The sequence below is a fragment of the Marmota marmota genome, unplaced genomic scaffold (assembly GCF_001458135.2).
Source record: "Marmota marmota marmota unplaced genomic scaffold, marMar, whole genome shotgun sequence".
NCBI classification, from domain to species: domain Eukaryota; kingdom Metazoa; phylum Chordata; class Mammalia; order Rodentia; family Sciuridae; genus Marmota; species Marmota marmota.
Window position 1 is genome coordinate 32464 of NW_026000144.1, and position 26972 is coordinate 59435.

The 26972-nt window shown below is 33.2% G+C and overlaps 1 protein-coding gene across 2 annotated transcripts in view; it reads right to left on the reverse strand.

The window, feature by feature from the left end:
• The window catches only part of LOC107160646 (pregnancy zone protein-like), a 43422-nt gene extending 19264 nt beyond the window's left edge, over nucleotides 1-24158 (reverse strand). The window contains exons 1-17 of one of the 2 annotated variants that reach the window (XM_015507300.2): nucleotides 24005-24158; nucleotides 22487-22670; nucleotides 21572-21725; nucleotides 21385-21437; nucleotides 20802-20822; nucleotides 20200-20368; nucleotides 18762-18846; nucleotides 16824-16947; nucleotides 15347-15461; nucleotides 13328-13437; nucleotides 11270-11425; nucleotides 10433-10660; nucleotides 9613-9676; nucleotides 7916-8058; nucleotides 4238-4387; nucleotides 2426-2590; nucleotides 785-884 (exon numbers count right to left, since the gene is read on the reverse strand). In XM_015507300.2, the coding sequence (XP_015362786.1) occupies nucleotides 785-884; nucleotides 2426-2590; nucleotides 4238-4387; nucleotides 7916-8058; nucleotides 9613-9676; nucleotides 10433-10660; nucleotides 11270-11425; nucleotides 13328-13437; nucleotides 15347-15461; nucleotides 16824-16947; nucleotides 18762-18846; nucleotides 20200-20368; nucleotides 20802-20822; nucleotides 21385-21437; nucleotides 21572-21725; nucleotides 22487-22670; nucleotides 24005-24087 (2104 nt within the window). In that variant the 5' untranslated portion in view covers nucleotides 24088-24158. The remainder of the gene's footprint in view (nucleotides 1-784; nucleotides 885-2425; nucleotides 2591-4237; nucleotides 4388-7915; nucleotides 8059-9612; nucleotides 9677-10432; nucleotides 10661-11269; nucleotides 11426-13327; nucleotides 13438-15346; nucleotides 15462-16823; nucleotides 16948-18761; nucleotides 18847-20199; nucleotides 20369-20801; nucleotides 20823-21384; nucleotides 21438-21571; nucleotides 21726-22486; nucleotides 22671-24004) is intronic. The other variant, XM_015507301.2, reaches the window with a different exon arrangement.
• Between the last annotated feature and the right edge of the window lie 2814 nt (nucleotides 24159-26972).

A 26972-nucleotide genomic window follows, 5' to 3' on the forward strand; every position in this document is an offset into this window, starting at 1 on the left:
GGAAAAAATATTCAGGATCCTTTTAACTTTTCCTTATTTCTAGGTATCTTGAAAAAAATACATAGAGAACAATAGAACGTTTGTCAAAAGTTGAATTATTCTATGTTATTCAACTTTCATAAAAAGACATGCCATAGTTGATATCCACGTGATCCTTCCCATTTATCAGCTTCCCTTGCAGTTAGGGAAGGAATATAGGCAGAAGTGATATTTGCCATTTTCACTTCTGATCATAAAAGTCACACACCAATCTGCTCCTTTACCATGACTGTGACTTTGAAAGGTCCACTGGAGGTGGTAGTGTTACCAGATGAAAGCAAACTGGTTATCCCTGATTTTATTTGATAGAAAGAGAATCCTAGAGAGCTAGTAGACTCACAAGTAGCTTTTGTGTGAATAAAAATAAAATAAAATAAAATAAATGGCTAGGTGCTTAGCCATTTTGATACAGGGGTGAATTTGTTATTGCAATGTAATAGATCTTACGCTGACTAATTCAGGTATTGAATCTACAATGAATAAAGAGGATCTGAAATAGCAAAAGTACTGAAGGCTCACACACAAAAATAGCCAATTTTGACATCAGAGAGAGGGGGTAAGAGAAGAACAATAATTTATTTAAAGTCTTATTTAGGGAAAAGATGTTACTTGTGGATAACTTGCCAAAAAAGTTGATGCAGAGTTATCAGAGTCAATACTTAGATGAAGAATTATTTATCCCAACCCACCCCAGTAAAGTATAATTTTTCTTTTGCTTTAGCAGGCAAATAAAGTACAACCTTACCTACTTCATAGGCCATAGCTACTGGTGTAAAACGATGAGGAGGTTGGCAAAAATGTGTCTTATGGATTTTTGAATTGGTAAAAATATTTAATCCTATAGACTGAAAGAGAGATTAACTTGTTAAAGCATAGAGGAAGTTTAATCTTGAGAATGGCATTAATTTATTAAATTCGAATTGCACTTTCACTATTGTTTAATACAGAATTAATAGGATCATTATGAAAATTCTGCACAATAAAGAGGACGTCTACTTATAATTATGCAATGGAGTCACAGAACATGAAGTTTACCTACCGAATAATGGGATTGAAATTCTAACCCATTTCTGATTCCTATGATTCCTATTTTAAAATATTGTCTGTTATACTGTGATACCTCTGGAATTATTTATTTTTGTATCCAGGTAACTACAGATTTCAGTCTTAGATGTTTTCTTCCCTCCTATTTCTTCACTAAAGATCTGCATCCCTATATGTATAGCCAACTAGATAAATCTTAATGATTTCCCTGTAGAAAGTGTGGTTTTGTCATTTGAAATTGTGGGATTGCATACTAGAGATTTTTCTCCACAATTTAATAGATTTTGTTTATTCAAAGATATTCCTTTCCCTGAATAAGTATACTCGATTGGTTCCTTTTGGGATTTTTCCTTCCCTCTTTTCTTTCCCAGTTTTTAACTATATGGAATATCTGCATTAAAAGCACACATGTCACAATAGTCTGATTCCTGGAGTCTCCCTGTCCCCACCTTTTACCTTCAATATTCATCGCTGATAAACTCTACTTACTGTCTCATCTCAGAGTACCTGGGGAGCCATATGACCCTGGGGCATAGTTGTCAGTGGCAGTTGGATACGGGATAGAAAGAGTCAGACATAAAGGTTTAAAGACTGAACAGCTAGTTAATAAACATAAAGTGTGTTTATTTAAATTTAAATTTATTTAAATTTAGAGGCTTGAGAAGAGAGATTTAAGTTTCTTTCAGCTTAGCTGCTGACCTCTGTCAGAAGAATGACGTGTGTTTTCCTCAAGGTATAAAAAAATTTGTGTTTCTTTTTTGATGGTGGTATGATTTAGATTTAATTTCACAACCTAGTTAAACTCTTCTTTTATAACTCTACTAAAGAATAATTAAAATTATACATTTTTCAAACAGGTTGACGTTAACACAAATAGTGTTAATCCTTTCTTAAGAAAATGGCAGCTTTCTGTTTGCCTGAAATGTTACTGCCTTAAAGGTAAGAGTTAAAGTAGTGCACTTTATACATTCAGTCATTATTCATTTAACAAGGATTTATTGTCCTAACGACTTGTATGATGGCTTCAATAAACTATTCATACATTAGAATCTCTAAGAATTATTGAAAGGGGAATATGATGATGGAACTCACCATGAAAATAAATTTGATTAAGGATTTTGGCTATAAAAATAAATCACTTGCTGTTTAAGGTAACAGAGAAATTCATGTATGAAAATCTGTACAAAGTTTTCTATGCCTTTGACATTCCAATATTTTTCTCTTTTGTCATTGTTTTGTTAGAGTTTGTGGAAGACTAAATCCTATAGCTTAGAATTCTATTGATTCTCCACCTTAATAGAGACAAAGCAACTTAGGTTTTATTTTGTGGAAAAAGAATTACCTCAAAAATTCTGTAAACATCATCATTATGTAGTAGCTGCTTTGGTGTGTATACCATTTCATTGAGAATTATGTCTTTTGCATGGATGCATTTTTCACCATTTGCATTTGGTGTACCTCTGTATCCAGTGCCAACAACACTCTTTTCTGGTAGTAACTTATAGACCTGTGAAATTGGGAGAATAATGGGGAAATTCTTATTTTGTTTATATTTAATGTGACAATATTCAACATGGTATTTCAAAGGTTATGGGTTTTGTTTAATGTTGTTAAGCCTATATTATCAAGAACACAGAGTCTAATGCTCTATCAGAGGTGCATGTGATAAAGATTTTCTCCCATTCTGTAGGTTCTCTCTTCACATTATTGTTTCTTTTGCCGAGAAGAAGCTTTTTAGTTTGAATCCATCCCATTTTATTCTTGCTTTTACTTCTTGATGTTAAGGAAGTCAGGTTTTAAGCCAACACGGTGAAGATTTGGGCCTACTTTTTCTTCTATTATGTGCAAGGTCTCTGGTCTATTTGAATTTGAATTGAGTTTTGTGCACGGTGAGAGATAAGGGTTTAATTTCATTGCTTTGGCTATTCTGGGTTTTAAATTTTTCCAAATGAACTTCATGATTGCTTTTTCTAGTTCTATGAAGAATGTCATTGAAATTTTAATCGGAATTGCATTAAATCTTTATAATATTTTGTTAGTTTGGCCATTTTGACAATATTTATTCTGCCTATCCAAGACCTCTCCTTGGTATGATGTCCTCCAGTTCCATCAAATCACCAACAAATGCGATAATTTCATTCTTCATTATGGCTGAGTAAAAGTCCATTGTGTGTGTGTGTGTGTGTGTGTGTGTGTGCCTCACATTTTCTTCATCCATTCTTTTCTTGTTGGGACATCTGGGCTGGTCCCATAATTTGGCTATTTTGAGTTGTACTGGATGTGCCTGTATCACTAGTATGCTCATTTTAGTTCTTTTGGATAAATACCCAGGAGTGGGATATCTGGGTCATAAGGTAGAGCTCCATTCCAGATCTGAGGAATACCCACACTTCTTTCCAAAGTGGCTATAAACTAATTTGCTCTCCCACCAACAATGTATGAGTGTACCTTTTCCCCCATATTCTCACCAGTATTTATTATTATTTGCATCCTTGAAGATTGGGATTCTAATTGGAGATGAAACCTCAATGTAGTTTTGATTTGCATTTCCCTGATTCTGATGGATGTTGGATATTTTTTCATATATTTCTTGGTCATTTGTATTTATAAGAGACATTTTTAAAAATAATTTGGGCAGGAACTCTCTTTCACCTACTCTTAAAATCAGTAAAGTCTTGATTTCAGTAAAAACTTAAAACCTGGCACTTTACATAACAACTTAAATGCAGTGTGTTAGGAAGCTGCATTGCAACCAATTTGTTGTGAATTTCACCTCTGAAACACAGTTTTAGCATGCTTTCTCTATAATCATTTAATATGGACTAGGTATATTTTGTTCAGTCATAAAGTAATATGATAATACCTACTTGAAATTATTGTTCATTTATTCACTTATGACAAATGGGTTAAGCTCCTCTTATACTTAAGAAACTGTGCTAGTCATGGGGAATGTGGTGGTAAACAAGATTGCTCTGTCAAAGAGTATATAATAGAATGAAATGAGATGATACAAGTAAAGTGCTTGGTTCAATGATTGCTGTGGAATTACATCATGCCTATAACTCAGAAAAACTTGTCCTTTGCAGTTGCAACGTCCAAAAATAGTCTTGCCATGTGAGCATTTTGTTAAACCCAAGTCTGAAGTGGTACTCACCGACTGAGGTGAAAGCTCAGCTTCAGGTTTCATTAGCAGCACACTCTGGTCTACAGCCCTGAGGGCGCAGAGGGAGAAGGGCGTGGCTTTGACCTTCAGGTGATTGTCTGAGGCTGGCAAGCCCTGGACTGATGAGAAACTCAAATTTACCTGTAAAGAGGATATGATCATAGCAGCAACTTTTGTAAATATTACAGTCTCACATCTCTCTTACTCCAGGCCAAGATGAGTCTTTTTGACCTTTTCTTTCTCTCTTTCTTTCTTAGAGCAGACATAAGAGATGAATTTTCCCAGGAACCACCAATTAAACATCTTTGGAATAATCTAGACATGAGGTTCCAGTTAACTTAGGTTTCCTATTCTTTATATAACTGGGGAAATATAAGTTGGCTTGGATCACATAGAATTCGAATCCTGGACTGGGATTGAAAACACATATGCTAAGTGTAAGTGGCTGCCCTATTTCTGTGCAGTGTATTGTGATGAATGTGTGTGCTTTGTAAGATTCTGTGAAAAATCACATTCAGCATTTTAATTGGTCAACTGAATTCTCTTCCAGCTGGATATCTTAGCCACATGAAGTCTTAAAGCAGGGTACTACTGATAATCAGGTTGGGTGTTTATTGGGTCATTTAAAAAATAACTCATGATATTCTAAGTTTTAAATTCTGTAAAAATAATAAATAGTAAAATATTATTATTTTAAAGTTACCATAAGTGGTATATTTGTTGCTCAATTTAAGTTTTATATAGATTATCCACAGATAGGACGATGGAATAAAATAGGTTAAACATCTAATACATACATATCCTAAGTGTTTTTAGGGAATTCAAACACCTGTGAATAAAGATCAATAACAACAGAATAATGGGAAATGATGCAGATTTTTTTTTTACAGATTTGATTTCACTTTAGCCAGTAGAAATTAATTGACAAGTGAATCTTTTAGTTTCTTCTATTATGCAGATATTTCTTAAGCAATACCTGAGCTACATTTGAATTTAAAGTAGTAATATCAGATGACTTCTACATTTTTTCTTTTTTTGGTACCAGGGAATGAACCCAGGGGTGCTTTACCTCTGAGCCACATCCCAAGCCCTTTTTAATATTTTACTTAGAGAAATGACCTCACTGAATTGCTTAGGGCCTTGCTAAGTTACTGAAGCTGGCTTTGAACTTGCAATTCTCCTGTCTTAGCCTCCTAAGCTGCTGTGATTATAGGCGTACACCACCGCTTCTGGCTTTTCTAAATTCTTGAACTGGAAATTTATTTGAATTGAAACAAAAGGTTAGTATGTTTAGCTAAATAACATTCAACTTACTGAATTTAACTACAAGAATCCTGCTATGTGGTCTGCTAACTTAGCAGTTTGGAATCATGCATCATATAACATGCATGAAAAATAAATCACTAATTATATATCCTCAAAATGTAGACATATTTATATCTCTAATTCAATATATTTGGAAAACAATGCTTTTGGAAAATTTCATTTTAAGTGTTTTTAGTTTTAGAAAATTTAAGTTCATTAAAATAAATTTATGAATATACACATCAAATGAACAAGAAGGTTGTTTAGAATTGTAATCAACTGAAAATACTGTTGACCAAGAAATGGAAATGTGATAAAATATAAAATCTTTTAACAATTTGAAAGCCAAAAGAACTTTATAGCATGTTTTGAAGGAGTCCTTATCTAGCTGTGTTAATCAGTGTTTTCCTTAATGGATAATCATATCCAGTAGAGAATAACAAATAATAAAATCCATTACATATTCAATGTGTGCACCAAATTTGTTGTTTTAAAGGGAAGGTGTTTTCAAAATAAAAATAGTTTTCTCTGTCCCAACAAAGATTGAAAATAAATATTTAAATTATATTTGATTTGAAGAAATTCATGTCTCAGTCAAACCTGAGGTATTTCCTCATGTTCTCAGTCCACTGTTTATTCATCATCCCGTCAGGCTGTCTAAATTGATTTATACCTTCAATTGATCTACTCTTCTAATGTTTCGTGGTATTTTATATGAAGAGAAATATAACGTCCATGGGCTTTTGTTTCTGTGGGAAAGTTTCATGGTGTTACACAGAAATTGTTGCAGATTTGGCAGATTGAGAAACATTGTTTAGTTTGAACTCTGAGAAGAAGATTGATGTTCTGTTGATTATGTTTTTGAAAACCTCTCTGATTCCGCACTGTGATGGGAACACCAACTCATCAGAAAGAGCACTGCTCCACTACTATGAGTAAAGTGGGCTGATATCTGTGGCATAGCAGGGCCCTTCCAGGATTGAACAACTCACTCTCCAGGGTTAACAGTGAAAGCCATGAAGCTTGAGCAGGCGTCTCCCCTCACTTGACAGAAAGCATACCAAAATCCCAAAAGGAAGAGGCACTAGACTCCAAGGACATTATATTCTATTTCTAATATGAAAAGGTCCAGGCTTAGTAGAATTATTTAGATGGAATTGAAAATGTATAAAGATATGTATCAGAATCCATTGTGTGTTTTTCTTAGTTTGTTTGTTTGTTTGTTTGTTTGGTAGTGGTGCTGGGGATTGAACCCAGGGCCTGGTGTAGGTGAGGCAAGCTCTCTATCAGCTGAGCTATTTCCCCAGCCCCAGTGTATTTATTTATTTATTTATTGGCAATCACACAAGAGTCTTTATTGCAAGCTCGAGCCTGGACTCAAAACTGTTCCTGATGCAGCAGTCCTAGGGAGTGAGTCCCAGTCCTTTGTTCAGTGAGAGTTTATAGGTTTTGGGGGATACTCTATATGTCACAACATCACACAGCAAATCATTTCACACCATGGGAAAATCATACAACAATTCTTAACGTTGATTAGCACATTCACTGGCATCCAGTGTATTTTTTTTAAGTAATGCAAATATTGTTTTAATGGGAGAAAAGTTCAGATGTTATAAACACACATTGTTTTATTCTCTGTAAAGTGTGTGTTAAAGATTCCTCCCAGTTTTTGAAGAGATATCTGAAGTAGGTAGATTCTGTTTGCTAATGTTAAAATATACTGCCAGAATAGTAAAAATCAGATAAAAGCACCAAATTCTACTGAGATAAAACTTATTTTTTAATCTATTGGGCTTCACATTGCAGCTTTGTATTCTTTAAAAATAAAAAAAAAATTTCATTTATTCTTATGTTAGATTTTTATGCTATAATCATTATTAGAGTACCAAGATTGTGTTTCTCAAAGCAGGGTACAGACATATGCTCCTGGTTTATACTGTCAAGCTAAATGCAAACTTATAATAACCTACTGGTTCCTGTGCCCAGGTGTGACTCAATAAAATAACACAGCTTTATGAAGCATCATTTTCAGGTGAAAATTTTGGTAATGAAATATTTTAAACTTAAAACTATTAAGAGTTTATACTGGAATGATTTTGAAATCCATATAACTATTATGATAAAAAAGAGTTTTTGAAAATTGTGCTCGTGGTCCCCAGACCTCTCAAGGTATGATGTCATTCTGCCTTGTGAGGATTCTTATTGTCACCAGACCACTCAAGGTATGATGTCATTCTGCCTTGTGAGATTCTTTGGAGAAAAGTTTTAGGACCACATTATGGGAGTATTTTACTTACTTCCTTATTTTCCATACTTAGAAAGAAGAAAAGGATGAAATGACTAAGCCTAAACAAAATGACCCACCTTGTTTGCAAAACAGTTTTCAATTTCGAGTTTCTGAGTGTCTGCAATAATTTCTCCATTAGGTAAAATAGTGTAAAGAAGAATCTGAGCAGTAGGAGCAATGTCTGGTTCCACTTGAAAGGAGAAGGAAAATGCCCCCATCACTGGAGAATAAAGAAAGTTCAAGATTAGAGATTAGGAACAATTTTCTCAATCTTATGAAACAGGGGTTCTCAGATTATTTAACTTATTCACATTTGGGACATACTAAAGTAAGAAAATAATTGTATACACACTAGTGTGCATATAGTAGTTATTTAATAAATATATGCTGAAATAATGAGTTTTTAAAGATATAGGTTTAATTGTTTATTTTCTCTGCTTAAGTAAGAAAAAAAACATTTAGTCATGTATCTATTTCTAATATGAAAAAATTTAAGAAATTTGGGAGAGGATGAAGGAGAGAATTTCAATCAGTTCTAGTTATCCCTAAGATCCAAATCAGCACATCTTGTCCTGTGTGTAAGAACAATACAAATAATCCAATACAGTCTTTCCTTCAGGCCATTTACAACACAACAGAGATACAGGTACAAATAATCACATATAAGACATTGAGAGACTCTTATTTCTATAAAAGAATTTCACCTTTATATCTTAGTAATTGCTTCCTGTGCAAATCACCTAATGCGTATGTAACATTTCCACCTTGTTTCTCTCAAGAATGTTCTAATTTAGGTCTTTGTAGCTTACAATCCTACTTAAAAAACTATCCTCTGGGCTGGCGTTGTGGCTCAGAGGTAGAGCACTTGCCTAGCTTGTGCGAGGACCTGGGCTTGATCCTCAGCACCAATAAAAATAAATACACAAAATAAAGGTATTGTGTCCAACTACAACTAAAAAATAAATATTAAAAAAACTATCCCCTTCCTATGTCCTTAAAAGATTTGATGGGCATAGAGTTTTCTTTTGGGGTGATGAAAATGTATTGAGAATAGGTAGAGTTGGTGGTTGCTCAAAAATGTGAATGTGCTAAATGTCACTAAATTAATTGCACACTTGAAAATGACTAACTTTAAGTGAATTTCACCTCAATAAGAAATTTGAGAAGAAGATCAATTTGAGTACAATTGATAGTAAGTCTCCCTTTATGAACAAGTTACATGTCTTCACTTATATAGGAATTTCTTTTAATAAGTTTTGAGATTATCTACAAAAATGTGAAGTTAGCTTGTGATAGAAGCAAAACCAATAGGGTCAAAATAAATTTTGATAAAAAAATAATACTAAAAACATATGAAGGTATATTTCTGAAACAGTTAAATATAAGTAAGTATGTAATAAATATAAGCAGACATTCATTTTATTAGGAAAATGTTAACAAAATAGTTATTTTTCCTAAGTACTTAAACTTTTCATTAGGTTTCATGGAAGTCAAAGACAAAATGGAAAAGCACCCACTAATATATTATCATTGAACAAAATGCAGCATATTTTTGTTAAAGTTATATTTCTTTTTCCTATTCACCTCTGTAGGTACTCAATAAATAAATTGTTTTAACTCTACTACAGAAACAAAATTTGAAGCTATTGCTTTATGAGATAGTTTGTTTTTTATGTTATGTTTCCTCTAATGTGAAAATAGCTCTAACCTGCTAAATTGTTCAGGACTTGGCCAATTGAGAGGGAACCAAAACATGTAATTAGAAAATGCTTACCATTTCCTTTTTCAATGGACAATACATGGATTCCTGATTTGGAGATGCTTCCTCTTGCTTTTATCTGAAGATAGAAAGAAATTTATTTATTATTGTTTAAAAGTGTATATGTTAATCTTACTTCAAAATGTTTATAATATATAAAAAAACAATAGTCATACAACTCCAATCAGAAGTTTTGTTTTATTACTATCTTTACCTTCCAATATTTTCCTAACTGTGCTTTTATCTACTTTGTATAACAAATTTTAGTATGTTTTACATTTTCATTTAATATTTATCATTTCTATTAGATATTTCATTTCAAGTTTGTTATTTTAATAAATATTTTAAGTACCTACTATATGCAGAGCAATGCATAATGAAGATGGATGTAAAATATACATGTTTTCTCTATTGTTGCCCCTTTCTCTAAAAAACAAATATATTCAGCATTCTCTTTGTATTAGACATGAAACTGAATGATTTAATTTCAATAATAATTATATGAAGTGGTTATTATCTCCAGTACTCAGGTGAAATTACATATTTGTCTTTACAGATGAAATTAAGTAATTTATACAAGATCAAACTGAAAGTAACTTGTTAATTTTCTACTTTTTTTATAGAATTAAGGAAATGATTGTATAGCTGGTGTTTCAGTGGTGACCAGAAAATAAATGAGAAATTAAGGCATTAACTCCTTAGGAATTAATTTCTTTTCTAGCATAAAACAATACCCCCTTTATTAATATTGACATAAAAACTGTTACTTTGACAGGAATCCAGCAATTTTCGAGTTAATGCATTGAGAAAGAGATACAGTGACTCTTATTCTTACCAAATAATAGAAGGTTAACTCTTTTTCATCCTTCAGGGTCTGTTCATTCAAGATGTATTGTGCCTGAATCTCTTGGGTTTGCCCACAGGTCAAAGTACCAGCAACAAGTTCAAGCTGAACATAACTCCTGCTTGGGGAAAACATGAGGCTTGCAGAGTGCTGTGTTCTTTCATGAACTTCATCGAGCCACCAGTCATCAAAGCAGTTAGTATTCTGTTTGTAAGTAACCTAATGTGAAAATATAAAGTCTATTTGTAGTTAATATCTCTCTCTCTCTCTCTCTCTCTCTCTCTCTCTCTCTCTCTCTCTCTCTCTCCTTTCTAAATATGTCAAGAGGCTGCTTTCCTAAATACAGTGTACAGTATAACACATAGCCACCTTCCTCCTGAGGTGATTTGGGTGTTTGCTGAACTCATTCAGTGGATATTATTCACTTGCAGTCAAGTTTAATTACTTTTTCTTAAGACATTATGGCTGTAAATTGTGTCAGAGCATTTAAATATTCAGTAAAAGTCAAACACAGTATTATGCCAAAAAACTAACAAAGAAACATCTAATGGACATTAGAACTACAGAGCATTAAAAATTTCAAGGAAACATCAAGATGATCTATCCAATGGCACCTGCCACTAGACCATGTTGTGAAGAGTCCATGTAAGAGTGAAAGTTTTCTGGCAGAGAATTTTTTTGTATAATTTAGGGCTCCACATTGCTTAATTTATGTTATTCTTTATCACCTTTTCTTTTATTCCTAGAGTTCACATGCTTCTCATACATCCTTGAACTATGTAGCCCTACTGATCTGTCTTTCTGTCCCAGATGCCCATTTTCACTCACGGTGACGACAATGGAAGCCGTTGTGAAGTTCATGGTGTTGAAGGAAATGTTGGCCAAACCATGCTCATCCGTAGTAAAACTGGAAACAAAGCTGTTCACACTGGCAATTACGTTTTGATTGGGGATTGGCTGATTCTTGTCATCAACTAGAAGAATCTAGAAATATGAAAGTAGTAGTTATATGTCATGAAGGAGTGACATCTTCTACTCTTTGACCTGTGCAGGTGTTCACTTGCTGGTCACTTCCTACCTTTTACCAAAGATCTTAGAGTCGGAAATCAAGATGTGTTTCCTGAGCTCTAAACTCTGATATTTATTTTTAATATTTCTTTATTCTTGTGATTTTTGAAAATATTAATGTAGCTTATTTTATTATCATCTTAATTGAAAAGCAATATTTGTATATATTTCTGAGATATAATGTAATATAGATCACCTTATTTTCTTATTATATTTCATAGTGAGACATTTAAAATTTACTATTTTTTATAAATGCAATACTATTGGTTATAGAACACCAGCTGTGAAATCGATCTTAAAATCTTGTTAATATTTCTATTAGGATATTTCTATTTGAGACTATTTGAAAATGGAACCATGAAGTTACCTTCCCCAATTTTTTCCAGCTTCAGTGTTTTTCGGTCTGGTTTCCAATAGCTTTCTATGTAGTCTGCACTCTGCCCTCTTGCTGCTTCCCCTTTGCTCCAAATCATTCTCTATACAGCATGAACTTACCTGATCATGGTGAGTACCTAAAAACCTTCAGTCACTTCTCAATCTGAAATTCTTGCCATATCCTTAAAGGCTCTCAAAGATTTGATGTGGCTTCCCTACAACTATTTGGTGAATTCAGTCACACCTTTTATTTTAGCAGCAGTCACACTGTCTACCTTGTAGTTCTTTGTTCCTGAAACTATTTCACACCTTGAGCCTAGGCCAGTCTCCTATTTCTGGCCAGGTCATTCTCATCCTTCAAGTTTTCTCATCATCTTCTCTCTATCTGAAATGGCCTGGCCAGACTATATCTATATAGTTCCTAATTTCTTTCCCATTTGATGGATGAAATACTGGAATGAAAGAGGAAAATGTCAAATCACAAATTCAAATATAAAATTCAAAATATAAAATGAGGAAATTGGCTATAAGCTGTCAATTGAAAGATAAGTTAGTACAAAAGCAACTTTTAAAATACTCAGGAAACTTACATATCTTATATAAAAGAAAATTAATAGTATATTGAATTGGGATATCCATCCTAAAATTTACCATTGTTGACATTATTGATATTGAACTTTGAAACTCAAAAAAAAAAAACTTTTAAAAAATATTAGTAATAAAAAAATTATCTAGATGAAAGATTATTGCTATAGTTTGGGTGTTAAATATCACTCAAATGCCTATAGTTACAGGTTTTGTCTCCTGGGTGTTACTATTGGGAAGTTGTGGAACCTTTGTTGATGGGGGTGGCTAGTGGGAGGTACTTAGAAAATTGGAGATGCATCCCTGAAGGAGACTGTGGCACTACAGCATATTTTTCTTTTTCTCTCCTTCCCCTGCTTCTCTCCCCATCTTTCCCTCTGACCATGAGAGGAGCAGTTTCTCTCTGCTATATGTTCCCATCATGTACTGCCTCACCACAAGCTCTGAAGCAATGGGGCCAATCAATCATGCACTGAGACTTCTAAAACTGTGAGCCAAAATAAACATTTTCTCTTTGTAAGCTAATTATGTCAAGTATTTTGTCATAGTAAAAAGTGATTGACACAATTACCTTTTTATTCTTCCTATGGAAAATTATATTTAAAAAAATTATTACTTACAAAAAGCCAATCAAAGAGAATTACACAAAAAATGCATTAGAGTTATGTTTGAAATTTAATTAATAAAATCATGCTTTGTTTTCCTGCATTTTGTGCTATTTGCTTTTCAAATTTATTTGCCATAATTTTTTATTCTTAATTTTATTTTTCTTATAAATATTGATTTTTTTTATTTTAAAATTTGTTTTATTAAAAGCCTCATGTCTGAAATTAATATATATTGAAAAGATAATTTTACCTGTCCCTGAAAAGGAAGTCCAGGTCGGTAATGTGAATTCACTTTAGTAAATTTCAGTTTGCTCAAGGTATTTGTGATTGCACTTGATCCATAACCAGTTAATTCTAATCCTAAAAAAGAAAAAAAAGTGAAGTTGAACAGTTCTATGTATTCCAAATTCACCTTCTAGTTCCACTGTATCTTCACTTCATCATAACAAAACACCATCCATATTCTCTTATTTATTCCAGAATTTCTCACACATACACTATAGAAGCTATTTGAGAAGCAATTTGATGTTAGCTTCATTTTCATATAAAACATAGTTACCATCCACAATCCCCAATTCTGGTTTTGAAAGTAGCCTACTTGTTCCACCTGTTTTTAAGTTCTCATCTTCTCTGTGATCTTGCTCCAGCTTTGTTTCTGTCTCTCTCATATCTTTGCTTTTCCTTTCAACTTTGTACTTACAATTAGATCATTCACATTCACATTGGCCTTAACATATGTTTATATTTCTATCACAAATATTTTCCCAGAAAGACTTTCCTTTTCATTGCATGGCTTGTCCAAAGTACACCCAATACCTGGTACTCTTCCATTCAGTGTGCCTTTTTTTATCATCTAAGTCATCATGTTATCAAAGTCTAAGTGGTCCATGACTCGACCCCATATAGATTCCTCATCTCAGATTCATCATAGGTGAACCGTTGGTAGTACTTCATATAGCAGTACCCTTGTGATATGTCATCTTTCCCAAGGCTTTTAAGAAATTCTACAGTTTTATTCTTCTCTACCCCTAGGTCTTATGATTTTATTTTATACTATTGTATAATCTACTAATACAGTTGTTTTTCTTCTTGGGATCCTCTTTGTCCTGTATGTATCCTAAATTTAGCAATGCTAAATGAGCTCACTTTCAGAAAGTACTGCACTCACTTTCAGGATATGGATACAGAAGGTGTGGCTTCAGATTTATATTTCTTACCCCTGTTCTGATGGCTCTCTTTATAAAGATTAAAATTATTATTGGCACAACGTATCCACTTCAACTTAATATTATAGATTTCAATTTGACATTTTCATCACAATAGTTCTTTTACATGTATTCCTTAAAACATTTTTTTTTAGTTGTCAAAAACTTTATTTTGTTTATTTATATGTGGTGCCAAGAATTCAATCCAGTGCCTCACACATGCTAGGCAAGCACTCTACCACTGAGCCACATCCCAGCTCTTACATGTATTCTATATTGGTTAATGGCATTTCCTTTTCTCCATATTTGGAATCTACTCATGCATTGTTAGTGAAACTGCAAATCAGCTTCACCACTTTGAGAAACAGTGTGGAGATTCCTCAAAGACTAGAACTGGAACCACCATGTGATGGTTATCCCACTCCTTGCTATTTACTTATCCAAAAGAACTAAAATCTGGGTTCAGCGTTTTTGAATCAGTTTCTGGTATATTACATTGCAACACAGTTTTCATTTAGCTTATCTTCTCTGTATCTGATAGAATTATGTTTTTAAAATATCAATTTTTAATCCATCTCTTCAAACCTATCTGATAACTAATAATTTTCAGAATGACTTCTAAACTCTTCAGTATATGACTTACTTTCCTCTCCAGCTTAGCACCAACCTACATTTTCAGATTCTTCTGAAAATGAATGGGTTCTTCTGAAAATGAACCCATTTTTTTCTACATTTTTCATGTTTCCCTGACCATCACCAATCTTTCAAAATATTAGACATCCTATTCAAATAATTTCAAATGCTAGTTTATCTTATAAAGCTTTCTTCTGGATTTACATCAGGATTAATTATTTCTTTTCATATTCATTTGGCCCTTAGTTTTATAATTCTTGTAGGAATTTTATGATCATACACATAAATATAAACATCTTATTTAAAATTTTTAATGCCTCGAGGGGCCCATGTCTTCTTCATAATATGCTGAAACTATAAAATATTTTAAATGGAATGGAAGCTGGGTAAACGTTGATTGAATTAATAAATAATTTAAAAAGAATGCAAACCTGTTGCTTCCTCTCTGATTGTGGCTTCTACTTGTATTCTCATGTCATAGCCCGTTTGTCTCAGTTGAAACACTTTAGTTTTTACCAGTTGTGTGAAACATCCTTTATTGTCTGCCTGAAGAGAAAAGGAAAGAATTCCTGGGTCATCTAATTTGCTGTCAAAAAGTCATCAGTCTATGAACTTTTTATTGGCTGTATAAATACATTTTATAAGTGTTCAGACTACATTTTTTGGGCATAAAGTTTCTTCGTTAATCATTGAATTATTCATTGTTAACCTTTGCCTTATCCCTTGTCTTCTGAATAATCCCATTTCTGACAGTGAACTTCTTAGAGTTTCCATGTGTACCATGATATTTGATAATTCTAGCTTTTGCCTGTGTTGCTTTCCAAATGGCAACTTTCTATCTTCCATTCTTACTTTGGTCAAGGGTTGCTACTACTCAAAACTCAACTCAGGCATAATACATTCTAAGAAGCCTCTGTAACCACCTCTACCTAAATATTGACTATGGATTATATTCTCTTAACTGCATTTTCATGATATTTTCTTGGATATTAATAGGAACACACACATTCAGGGACTAGATAAATCCTTCTAGTAATCAAGTTTCCAAAATAAATGTTGGGATTCACGTTTTCATTTTGTACTCATTTACATAAAAATATTTATAGCACAATAAAATTCAATAATTTTAAAATTTCACATACAGATGTTCTGATCACTTTAAAATAAAATTTATACTAGTCTCCTTGATATAGTAAAGATTTTGGCAGCTATAGTCCTCTCTTGGTTATCTTATTTATCTTGATAATCATCATCATACTCTTCATCCTGGCCTTTCATTTGAATTCTGCAGCTTTGATAAATAACTTTCTTTTTTTTTTACCCTTGCAGCACCTGCTGTCTTTGTCATATCCTAGACTTTTACATACTTTTCCTGTGAATCAGTAATTTATGAATTCCATTTTGTCAATGCAACATATTCAACTTTCAGCTGTTTCGTTTAATTATTCTTAGTAAATCTCTTCTTTGATATAAGTGGGACCTCCAATCTGTTATACTTCTAGTCTGTCTGTCCTCTCCTGAACCTTGTTTTTACTTAACACTCTTCATAAGCAGTTTGGATCCATGACACATCATTCAATTCTCATACTAGCCAAATTCTTAGCACCTGCCACATTCTTCTGTTATCTGTTGGACAAATGTCAAATTTGGATATTTCCTTATCCTTTCATACTTTATATTTGCATGATGATTGCTGTTGGAAGAAAATTATAAAATTGGCCAAACAAATAGAACAATAAATTCAAAAGCCCAACACTCCTAACACTGCCTGCCTTAAAAATTTTCCTTACTCCATAATTTTGCTTTTTGATTATTTTGAACATATTCTCTATTGTATTATATTTATAATCATAACCCATGAGAAAACAAGATCTGGTATTAGTGCTCTGAGGAGTTGTTTCCACATACCTGTTGGCTGAATTCTTCACAGATATTTTGTGAATGTTTGCCATGGCAAGTAGAATGGTATTGGGAATATTTTCTGCATACATTAATTGTCACCAGACCAGGGACAGGCTTTCCATATGTGTATCTATAATATTAATGACATCATACAAAATGTATTTAATATAAATGAAACAGATATTTCTTCACCTGATTTGACCTGTCTGTACATCCATCTTTTATGCACCTAAAGCAACGGTTGTACCTTCCATGGCATTTGCACTCCAGGAGCAATAATTCTGAGAGACTGTGTCTTAATTACCTTAGTAGGAATACGTTTATGACTTTAAGAGAAATCACTGATTGAATCTTTTTGAAAGATCTCCAAATTCAAAGTTATAAGTTTAGTTTTTCTCAGATCTTTTTTCCTCCCTCCATTGAGGTTTTACTTTAACACTGTCCTGTCTCTCACTTTCTCTGCTGTCTGATTATCTAGGTTATAATTCTAGCTTTGACAACACCTAAGTTGATTTAGGACAAAAAACAAAATAAGGGTGTGAAAAGAATATTATTTCTAAGTTCGCCTGCTGCAGCCCGGCTGGCTGGGCAAAATAGCGGGGGGGAGTGACAGGCAACTTGTGAAGGTTGATACAGCAGGTGTGGGAACCGCTTTATTACCGGACAGCAAAGGTATATATGCACTTAACTAATTATACACAGCTTGTTTCAATCCAGATACAGCAATCCTCATCATCTTAACAATTATACACAGCTCAACTCAATTAACATCATCTTAATGACTGGCTGGCATTACCCTTCAAACCATTCCTCCTGGCAAAGTGCCAGGTGCCATCTTGACTTGTTTGTGGCTCTCTACATTCGCCATAATTCCTAAGTATTTTAATAGGATAAATGGGAAAGTTAGAGAGAAAGTAGCAGCTACAAATAAAAATGTGATTTATGAACAGTATCATAATGACTTGATTTACTTTTGCCACATATGATGGAAGGATATGATGCAAAGCTCAAATCAATTTATTTTTTTCTTCAAGTGTATTTTATGAACCACCACCATTGAAATTACCTATAATATAGATTGAGATGCCAGATGCTTGAGTATTGCCCCCGGTTTATGGATAGAATCTCTGTAGAGGGGACCAGAGGTGTTCATTTTAATTAAACACCTCCTATAAATTCTCATGTACCCTCAAGTTTGACTTCTGTAGCTTTTTTTGTAGCTGTGAAGTAGGTGAGGCTTAGCTTCAGTGCCCCATTCTTTCCTTTTCTATAGTTTTCTCCTCAAAACTCCTATAATTGCTGATAAATATAAATTGCTGGTAACATGTAGAATTTCAATTAGATCTTGAATCATATGTAGATCTGGATCAAAAGGCTTCCCCTCTGATGAAAATATTTAAAGCATCAAGGCTCTTGAAAGGGATGAAAACATGTTACTCACGCTATTTTCAAAAGCAAGTTGAGGATGCTCTAGTACATTAAGGTAATCAGGGAAGAAATAATTATGATTTGCATTTTTAATTCTATTATGTGTATCTAGGAATTAAAGTACAGCATTAAGGTACACTATTATATCTAAGTTCCAGTCTTCCATCCACTGTTTACCATGATTTAGATATCACAATAATTCAAACAAGTATTTTTGTCCTTTATGTGTTTTGTTTCCCTCATTGTAAATTGAGGATAATAATTACCTCTATTACACAGAGTTAGTATAAGAATAAAAATATGCTTAAAACATTATCTGTCACATTTTAAATGTCCAGTGAATGATGTTATTATTAGTAGAAGTGTCATATACATATATCCCTGCTACTTAGTATAGGAGAGCTGGGGAGAATTGTTACTCCCTGAATTAAAATCCTTCAAAGTCCAGCAACTTATTTAAAATACATTTCTTACATATAATATGGAGACAACAATGAAATAGCAAATGCAACTCACAAGCCACAGACGGATACCTCAAATTCTTCATCTAGAAAAGGAATAGTCTTGGGCATTTTTACTTGGACCTCAAATTTGGGTAAAACTGTTTTGAATAAAAGAGAAAAAGAGGTGAGAGTGGGCCAGAGATTTAAAAATATTAGTAATGGATTCCATTAGATTCCATTAGGGGAATTTGTAACATAGAATCATGTAATTTGACTTCAATTATAGTAGGGAGCACGAGGGAAAATACTGACAAGAAGTTGGTCATTACCATGGGCACATTGTACTATGTCACCTTGGTTGAGCTAGCACTATATTTCCTAGACTGCTGTTCTCTGAGTTTGCACCCGATTTCAAAGGTAGAAGGAAAATAGTACCATAAGCCTCTGAAGATCATCACAGTAAGATATGGCAGTAGAGGGACAAATAGATTCCAGTGTGTCCTTAGTCTTTCTCTATGTGCAGCTTTTCTTCCTAAATGTTAGCTTTGCTAATTAACAAAATCCCAGGCCATCACCATACCCTCAGCAATGGTTCCACTGAACTAATAACTATGTAGAGGTCACAGTCCTCTCTAGGTCCTTCCATAAGTTCCCCAGCATGGTACACTCTGGCCACTGAAGATGTTTTCTTCCCAGGTCCTTTGCAAATTTGAATCAATCCATCCCCATTAAATGTTCAGGTGTGGTTAGCAATATTCTCTGTCAAGTGATCCTGATAGAATCTTATTTTCTAGTCTCTCCCAGAGTTGTGTAAGAGGTTACTCCTATAATATAACTTTATTTTGTGATTTTTCATGGACGTTCTGGTGAGCTTTGGGAATTATTTTTTTTTATAATAAGACCTCTCAGCCATGGCATGAAACATTTATCTTTATTATAAAATCCACATAATTTGTAACTAATTAGATGGATTCAATGTCTGATGTAGTAATTAGCTGATTGTTAAATTAACTGTTATAGTTTAATTGATTACAGAGTTGAACTATAATTTATTTGAGTACTAAATTACTAGGATTTAGATATCATAGTTGATTATTACAACAAGAATAAATTAGAAAATTATGAGATAATGCCAAGAAATACCTTCAGTTATAAGACAAATAAATATATTCATGGTGCATGTAATTGACACAATGTATGGGTTAGCAATGAATATCTGAATAATCACTTGTAATTATTGAAATTTCTCTTGTTTCTTATTGGTTTTATGATTTTGATAAATGACTATATTTTTAGTATTTATATGCTCATTTGTAAAGTGAATATAATAATTGTATATGCCTCAGATGACTGTAGAGAGGATGAAATGAGATAATGCATGACAAGTGCTTAGCAAATATTCAAGTGAACAAAAAAACTTGGTAATTTTCAAAGACTGTTTGATAGACCTTGCTTGCTTCCTGTGTAAATATTACAGTGTTATACATGCCTTATTCCTGCATAATTCTTACCATATTCTTTCACTTCAAAGGAGTGCTGTATTATTTTTCTAGACTCTTTCACCAGAATGACTTTGTAGAGACCCAGGAAGGGCTCCACAGACAGTGGGAAGGAGAGTTGGGTAAGTCCCCTTTGCAGATTGATATTTTGCCATTGGAAAATTCGGTTCTTCTTCGGATTCTATAGGTAAAAATATTATGAGTTCATAGAAACAATTGAAATAGATACTTTTGAGTAGAGGGGCAGCTTTTCAGGTAAGAATGACATTGGGTATTAGAGTTAATGGGTTGGCAAATTGGCATTATAACTATTAGCAACATTTTCAGTAGATTTTAGACTGAGAGAAGGAAAATAAGTTTATTAGCTCTGAGGTACTGCAGATGGCATTTCATGACATTTCATACTAGTACCTCTTTTGATATTATTAAATTGAATCATTTCAAGTAATTTTTCTTTCATTTGTATATAACCAACTTTTCCCAAATAATTTAAGGTAGACAGGGAAAATAGTGTTTGTTAGTTTTGTTAAAGTAGTGATTGGAAGGAGAGAGGTAACTAAATGTTACTTGTAGTGAGTCCTCATTCCAACCTACATGCGCAATATATTACCTACCTCAATATAAATGACTGGGAACTGAAAAAAAAGAAAGAAAAAGTAGTATAGAGCATGTGATAGAGTTTAGAAAGAGAAAACTGGAAAGTCAACACTGATAAAAGTTTATGGATGGGGGAAGAAAGTATATTTCTTGTCCAAATAGGAAATGTTCCTTGCTTGGTTCATATAACTTTGTATGTTTAGTTTGGTACATAAATCTCTTAAGAATTCATGTCTTTCTTTTTGTGAAATAACATACAATTGAGGAAACTTATTTGGATAAAGATCCAAATAGTAAGTTTATTATTATTTTCAAATGAGATGTGTTTTACAGGATTTTTTTTTTGTGTGTGTGTGGTACTGGGGATTGAACCCAGGGCCTTGTGCATGTGAGGCAAGCACTCTACCAACTGTACTATATCCCCAACCTACAGAAGCTTTTTAAAAAGAGAAACCCAATATACTTTTGTCCACCTTAATAAGATTTTTGTGTGTGTGTGTGTGGAAGGATTAAGTATCTCTTACATTGGTTTCTGGTTTTCCAATAGAACCTTAACTTTTGCCTATTTTCCTCAACCCCACCCACAGATATGAGACTTACCGTTTCATTCAGTGGGTGAAAATTGATATCCACAGAGACAATGCGGAATCTCACTGAAATACAGAGATTTTTTCCCCATGAAAACCCCAGTGGTAACCCAGGCTAGAAGTCCTATGATTGTTGAATCACATAATCAAAAATATGTACTTTCCCCCAAGGTGGTCTTTGCTCTTTTGGCTCCTTATACCTGTTTGTCCTGGCTTGTATATGGGTTTGTCTGTCTGGACAAAGACCAGGCTCTCTGCTTTCGTTATGTACATTGACTTCCTGCTTATGAAATGCTGGGTTGTCCCATTTATCAGCACGGTAATGAACGCTGCAAAAGATGGCAACTCTGGAATCTGCAAAACAGAAATGAGTGAAGAATCTACCCAGACTCAATTCTGAAAGCTTTGGCCTTCATGATTTTCCGTTTTCCTGGTAAGTCCCTGAGAATTAGAAAGGAACAAGGTTAAGGTTTACATTTCTTGTCTTAAAAGTAGATTATTGCAATTTTATAACATGACACTAACAATTCATTGATTTGGTTGACAAGGAAAATATCACTTCAATAAAATGAACTAACTCTTTAATCCAGTCATGTTAGTGAAAGAGGTGACATTTTCTCATTTTCATGGCTATATGGTGGTATTAAAAAAATCATTATATTTTATTTTCCAAATGTCAATAACAAATTTATTTTATCGTTTGTAGTAAGTTAGTAGGATTAAAGATTTAAAACTTTAAGTGATAAAAGGCTATGTGAAATAAGTCAACAATCAACCACCTGTGAGGTCTTAGATAAGTGTCTTTTGACTTTAAGAATTTCAGTATTTATACCAATAATGTTAAGAGTATATTTACATCACAAGTGTATTTTAAGATCAAATGAAATCCTATAGCTACTGTTACCTTTCAAATACTGCATTTGATCTGTTTGTGTTGTGTAAGCATATTCAGTACACTTTTATTCTTAGATTCTCATTTGTAACTTACTCCGTACTCTTCATTTTCCTTCATTATGCTGTTTTTTTTTCTTTTATAAATTTGAGGGATGAGAACATAAGGTCTCAACTAAACACTTTCTCTAGCCACCTCCCTCATCCCAGTGGTTGATACTAACAATGAAAGGGCTGCAGTGGAAGGAGTTCCTATCTGTCACCAGCTCTGTAAGGAGGTTCCTGCTCTGTGTTCCATACTCCAGATTCACATTCAGTGTCACCGTCTCATTCAGGTGATTCAGGATGACACAGGCCTTTTCAGGAACTCCAGCATAGAGCTGTGATGGGACCAGAACCATGTATTGCCTGTGGAGAAAAGGATCAAACAGAGAGAGGTTCAAAAGATGTCAAAATTATTACTATTTTCTAGAAAATATTCTCTATCATCACCAATCATAGCATAGAGCCAGATTTCAGATTTTAACCAGATTTCATGTTGCTCAAAGGCCAACATAAAAGACCATGGGAATTTAGAAAACATCAAATTAAAATTGCTATGCATCTTTTGAGTTTTAAAAACCTCTACCCTTGGAATATTAGAAAACTATGGGAAAGGAATCTAAGAGTTATCACATATGTTGGATAGAAATTCCAAATTTACATGAATTAATCAACAAGGCACTTTTGAAGGTATTAAGATCCTGTCTGCATGTGATCTTGAGTTCCATGTGACTACCACAAAGCACTTTGTTCCAGAAAAATTCTAGAAAAATAACATTTAACACGTGGGAGACACTAGATTGTTTTTGCTTCAGTTTAAGAAGCAATCTTATTTCTTTCCTTTCTTTCACTCTGTAGTGATGAGAGCTGAACCAATCTAAGCAAGGCTCATCAGCAGACCCAACCAGTTACTCCCAGAAGAAAAGGCCATTCCCCTGTAGCCATTTACCTTTCCACTTATAATCACTCAAATATGTACTTCATGATGTTGTATGTTTGCTCACTTTTCTCTTTCTGAGTGTCTTTGTGTATCTGGAAAACTTAAATTAGCTTCCTAAGTCTTATCTCAAAAGCAGTTTCTTCTATGCAGAATTTGGGGATGGCCCTTTTCTTACAGCAGGTCCCTTGAAGAGTTAGGGTTTCTTGGCAGTATTCTCCTAAAATCCTGCAGTGTCTGCTCCTGTTTTGGGGTGGCTATATTTCATTTTCTGTATTCCATCTCTCTCCTTTTCTCTTCTCTGAGGTACTGAGGAAAAGATCTAAATTTTTTTAATCTGTGTATTCCCCAAACCTAATGCCAGACATTAAGATTTGCTGAAGGATTAAGTGAATTGACACACAAATCCAATTTCCTGGCTTGTCTGTATGTAGGTCCCTCCATTCATCTTGGCAACCCCTCACATGGGGGAAAACACAGACACAGAGCCACTTCACAATGGCCAGAACACTGCTGTCTGCTTATGAGTAATAAAAAATGTTTCCTTTTTTTAAAAAAAAAAATAAGAATACTATATTCTTTCATGAATGATTGACAAATATTGCTGCCTCATGTCTAAGTTTTCTAGAATTGTAATATGTCATTCCACATGAGTAATAACAATTTGCTGACTCTCTCAAGTAACAGGAAATTAAAAAAGATCAAGAATGAGATAACACCATGGGAAAGAAGGACAATAGAATTTGGGGGAAATATTACTTACGATTTTGCAGTAGCCAAAGCATCTCTGGGAAGAAGCAGAAAAAGTAGAATCAAGACTGGGTTGGGAAATTGACTTCCCCTCATGGTATAGAGAGGAACCAAAGAGAATGGGAGATGAGCTCTTGATTCCTTGAACTCTGATCTTGTTCCTGATTCACTGGTTTTTATTTTACCTGATGGGTAGTGAAGGTTAACTGTCAACCATCTATTTTTGTAACATATTAACTACTTTAGTATAAAAAAATCAATTCTAGATAATTTCCAGGAACATCAATATTGTTCCATCCACATTTTTAAATTTTCCAAATGTTTGACAGATAGTACTTTAAGGCTGCTACTGGTACAGCTTATCAATCAGCACTTTAAATATTTTGGGGAAAAATCAGATGAATTACATGATTTGATGAATAAATCAATATTCTTGACTTTTAAAAAAATATAATAAATGTAAATCTCTATTCCAGATTTTTTCTTGGTTATCCAGAGAGCATCACATTTACTCATTTAAGATTCATCCTCAGTGGTTCCTTTATAAAATAAGGAAATGAAATCTGTCACAGAATTCTAAACAAAAAAAAAAAAAAAACAACTTGGAGGCAATTCCTCTAGTTTTTATAAGTTTAACTTTGTTTCAAATACCTATTCTTATATTTGTATTTTTAAACTCATGACACTTTTTTTAAGTTGAATTTTTTAAAAATGCCTTTATTTAATTTATTTATTGAAATACCACAATACTTTTATTTTATTTATTTGTTTTTATGTGTGCTGAGGATCGAACCCAGTGCCTCATGCATTCTAGGCAAGTATTCTACCACTGAGCTATAGCCTCAGCCTTTATATTTGTTTTTTTATAAAGAAAATGATGGTTCATTTGGATATAACCACCCATGTAATACAATTTCTAATTTCACTAAACCTCAAGAATACAAAGCCAATTAATTTATTTTACTCTCCAGGAAGTAAAATTTATTTGTTGAACATTCATGTTTAATTTTACCTAAGTAGAGATATTTTATCAATTGTGAGTCATCTTCCTGTTTGCCTTCCAGATGACATCCGAATGCTGTAATCCATTTGTTACTGAGTTCTCAAACTAAGAAAGATCCTACTATTATATTAATATAAACAGAACATCCCCAAATTGGAGTTTGCATATTTTGAAAAGAGCACTGTTTTAAATTATAAAATATGTAGAGAAACAGGAACTTCTGAGTATGAGGAATATTTTATTGGGCTCTCCTGTAAATTGGAGCCAGGAAAGTCTTAACATATTTTTTTTTCTGTGGTGCTGTAGATGGAACCCAGAGCTCAGCACATGCTAGACAAGATCTACTAGTAAGGTTTATCCCCAGCACCTTGATGTACATTTTAAAATATAATCAGAAAGAGTGACAGAGAAGTGAAGATAATACGCATGAGAACATTTGGTCAACTATGAAACTACAGATATGTAAGATATTAGAATTTTAAGTATTATAATAAGCACAGGTAAAAATTTCCAAGTTAAGTAGATAAACTTTTCTCAGGAATACTTATACTTTCTGGATACACATCAAGTCCAGATTTGGTCTAATGTCAAATGACCAAAGCATATGTTTGAAGTAATGCCAAATGACTAAGTATACAAATCCTTTTGTGAATGGTGAAAAAATCATCTTCATAGTTTGAACTTCTAAAATGAAAGAATTAACCTGGAATATTATCAAATTTTGATTAGAATTTTAATAAACATATTTTAAATATTTGATATTATAATGCAAAAGCAGTACTTTTTCAATATTGTCAACTAATGCTCTTATAATCTTATGATCTTCAAACGTTTTTCTTATATTCTCTGAAAGAATTCCATGAAAATAATTTTGTGTAATCTTTCATGCTTACTTGACCACAAAAATTATCATTATGAGCAAGATGACAAGAGGTGTATTATATAAACTATCATTGAAAAAATAAAAGTGTAACATTTTCTAAATGTATCCAATGAAATGTAAATCTTGCCACAATTTTATACCCAACAGTATCTGTTGAAAACTTAAACTTATCTGACCTCCTTACCTGTTGAACAATTTCTATAATTCTTTTTTTTTAATTCTGTATTTTTATCCTACTTCTGGCAGCCATTTTACTCAAGTATTTCATGCTCTATCAGATATTTCTGCAACTAAATATAATAAAAATTATAAAAATGTGTTGTTCATCTGAAGTTCTAAGTAGTAATAAAATATTTCTATATAAAGTTATTTTTGAAATCATCAATTTATTACTTATTAAAATTATATATTATATTTACTTTAGTCCTAAGAAATATTATAAAACAAGAAATTTTTGTTTGAAAATAATTTCTTTTTTTTTTTTTTTATTTATTTTTTATTGGTTGTTCAAAACATTACACAGCTCATGACATATCATCTTCCATACATTTGATTCAAGTGGGTTATGAACTCCCATTTTTTACCCCAAATACAAGTTGCAGAATCACATCGGTTACACATCCACATTTTTACATAATACCATATTAGTGACTGTTGTATTCTGCTACCTTTCCTATCCCCTACTATCCCCCTTCCCCTTCCCTCTCATCTTCCCTCTCTACCCCATCTGCTGTTGTTTTAATTCTCTCCCTTGTTTTTTTTTTTTTCCCCCTTTCCCCTCACAAACTCTTATATGTAACTTTGTGTAACAATGAGGGTCTCCTTCCATTTCCATAGTTTCCCTTCTCTCTCCCTTTCTCTCCCCCCACTAGTCTCAGTTTAATGTTAATCTTTTCCTCATGCTCTTCTTCCCTGTTCTGATCTTAGTTGCTCTCTTTATATCAAAGAAGACATTTGGCATTTGTTTTTTAAGGATTGGCTAGCTTCACTTAGCATAATCTGCTCTAATGCCATCCATTTCCCTGTAAAATCCATGATTTTGTCATTTTTTAGTGCTGCGTAATACTCCATTGTGTATAAATGCCACAGTTTTTT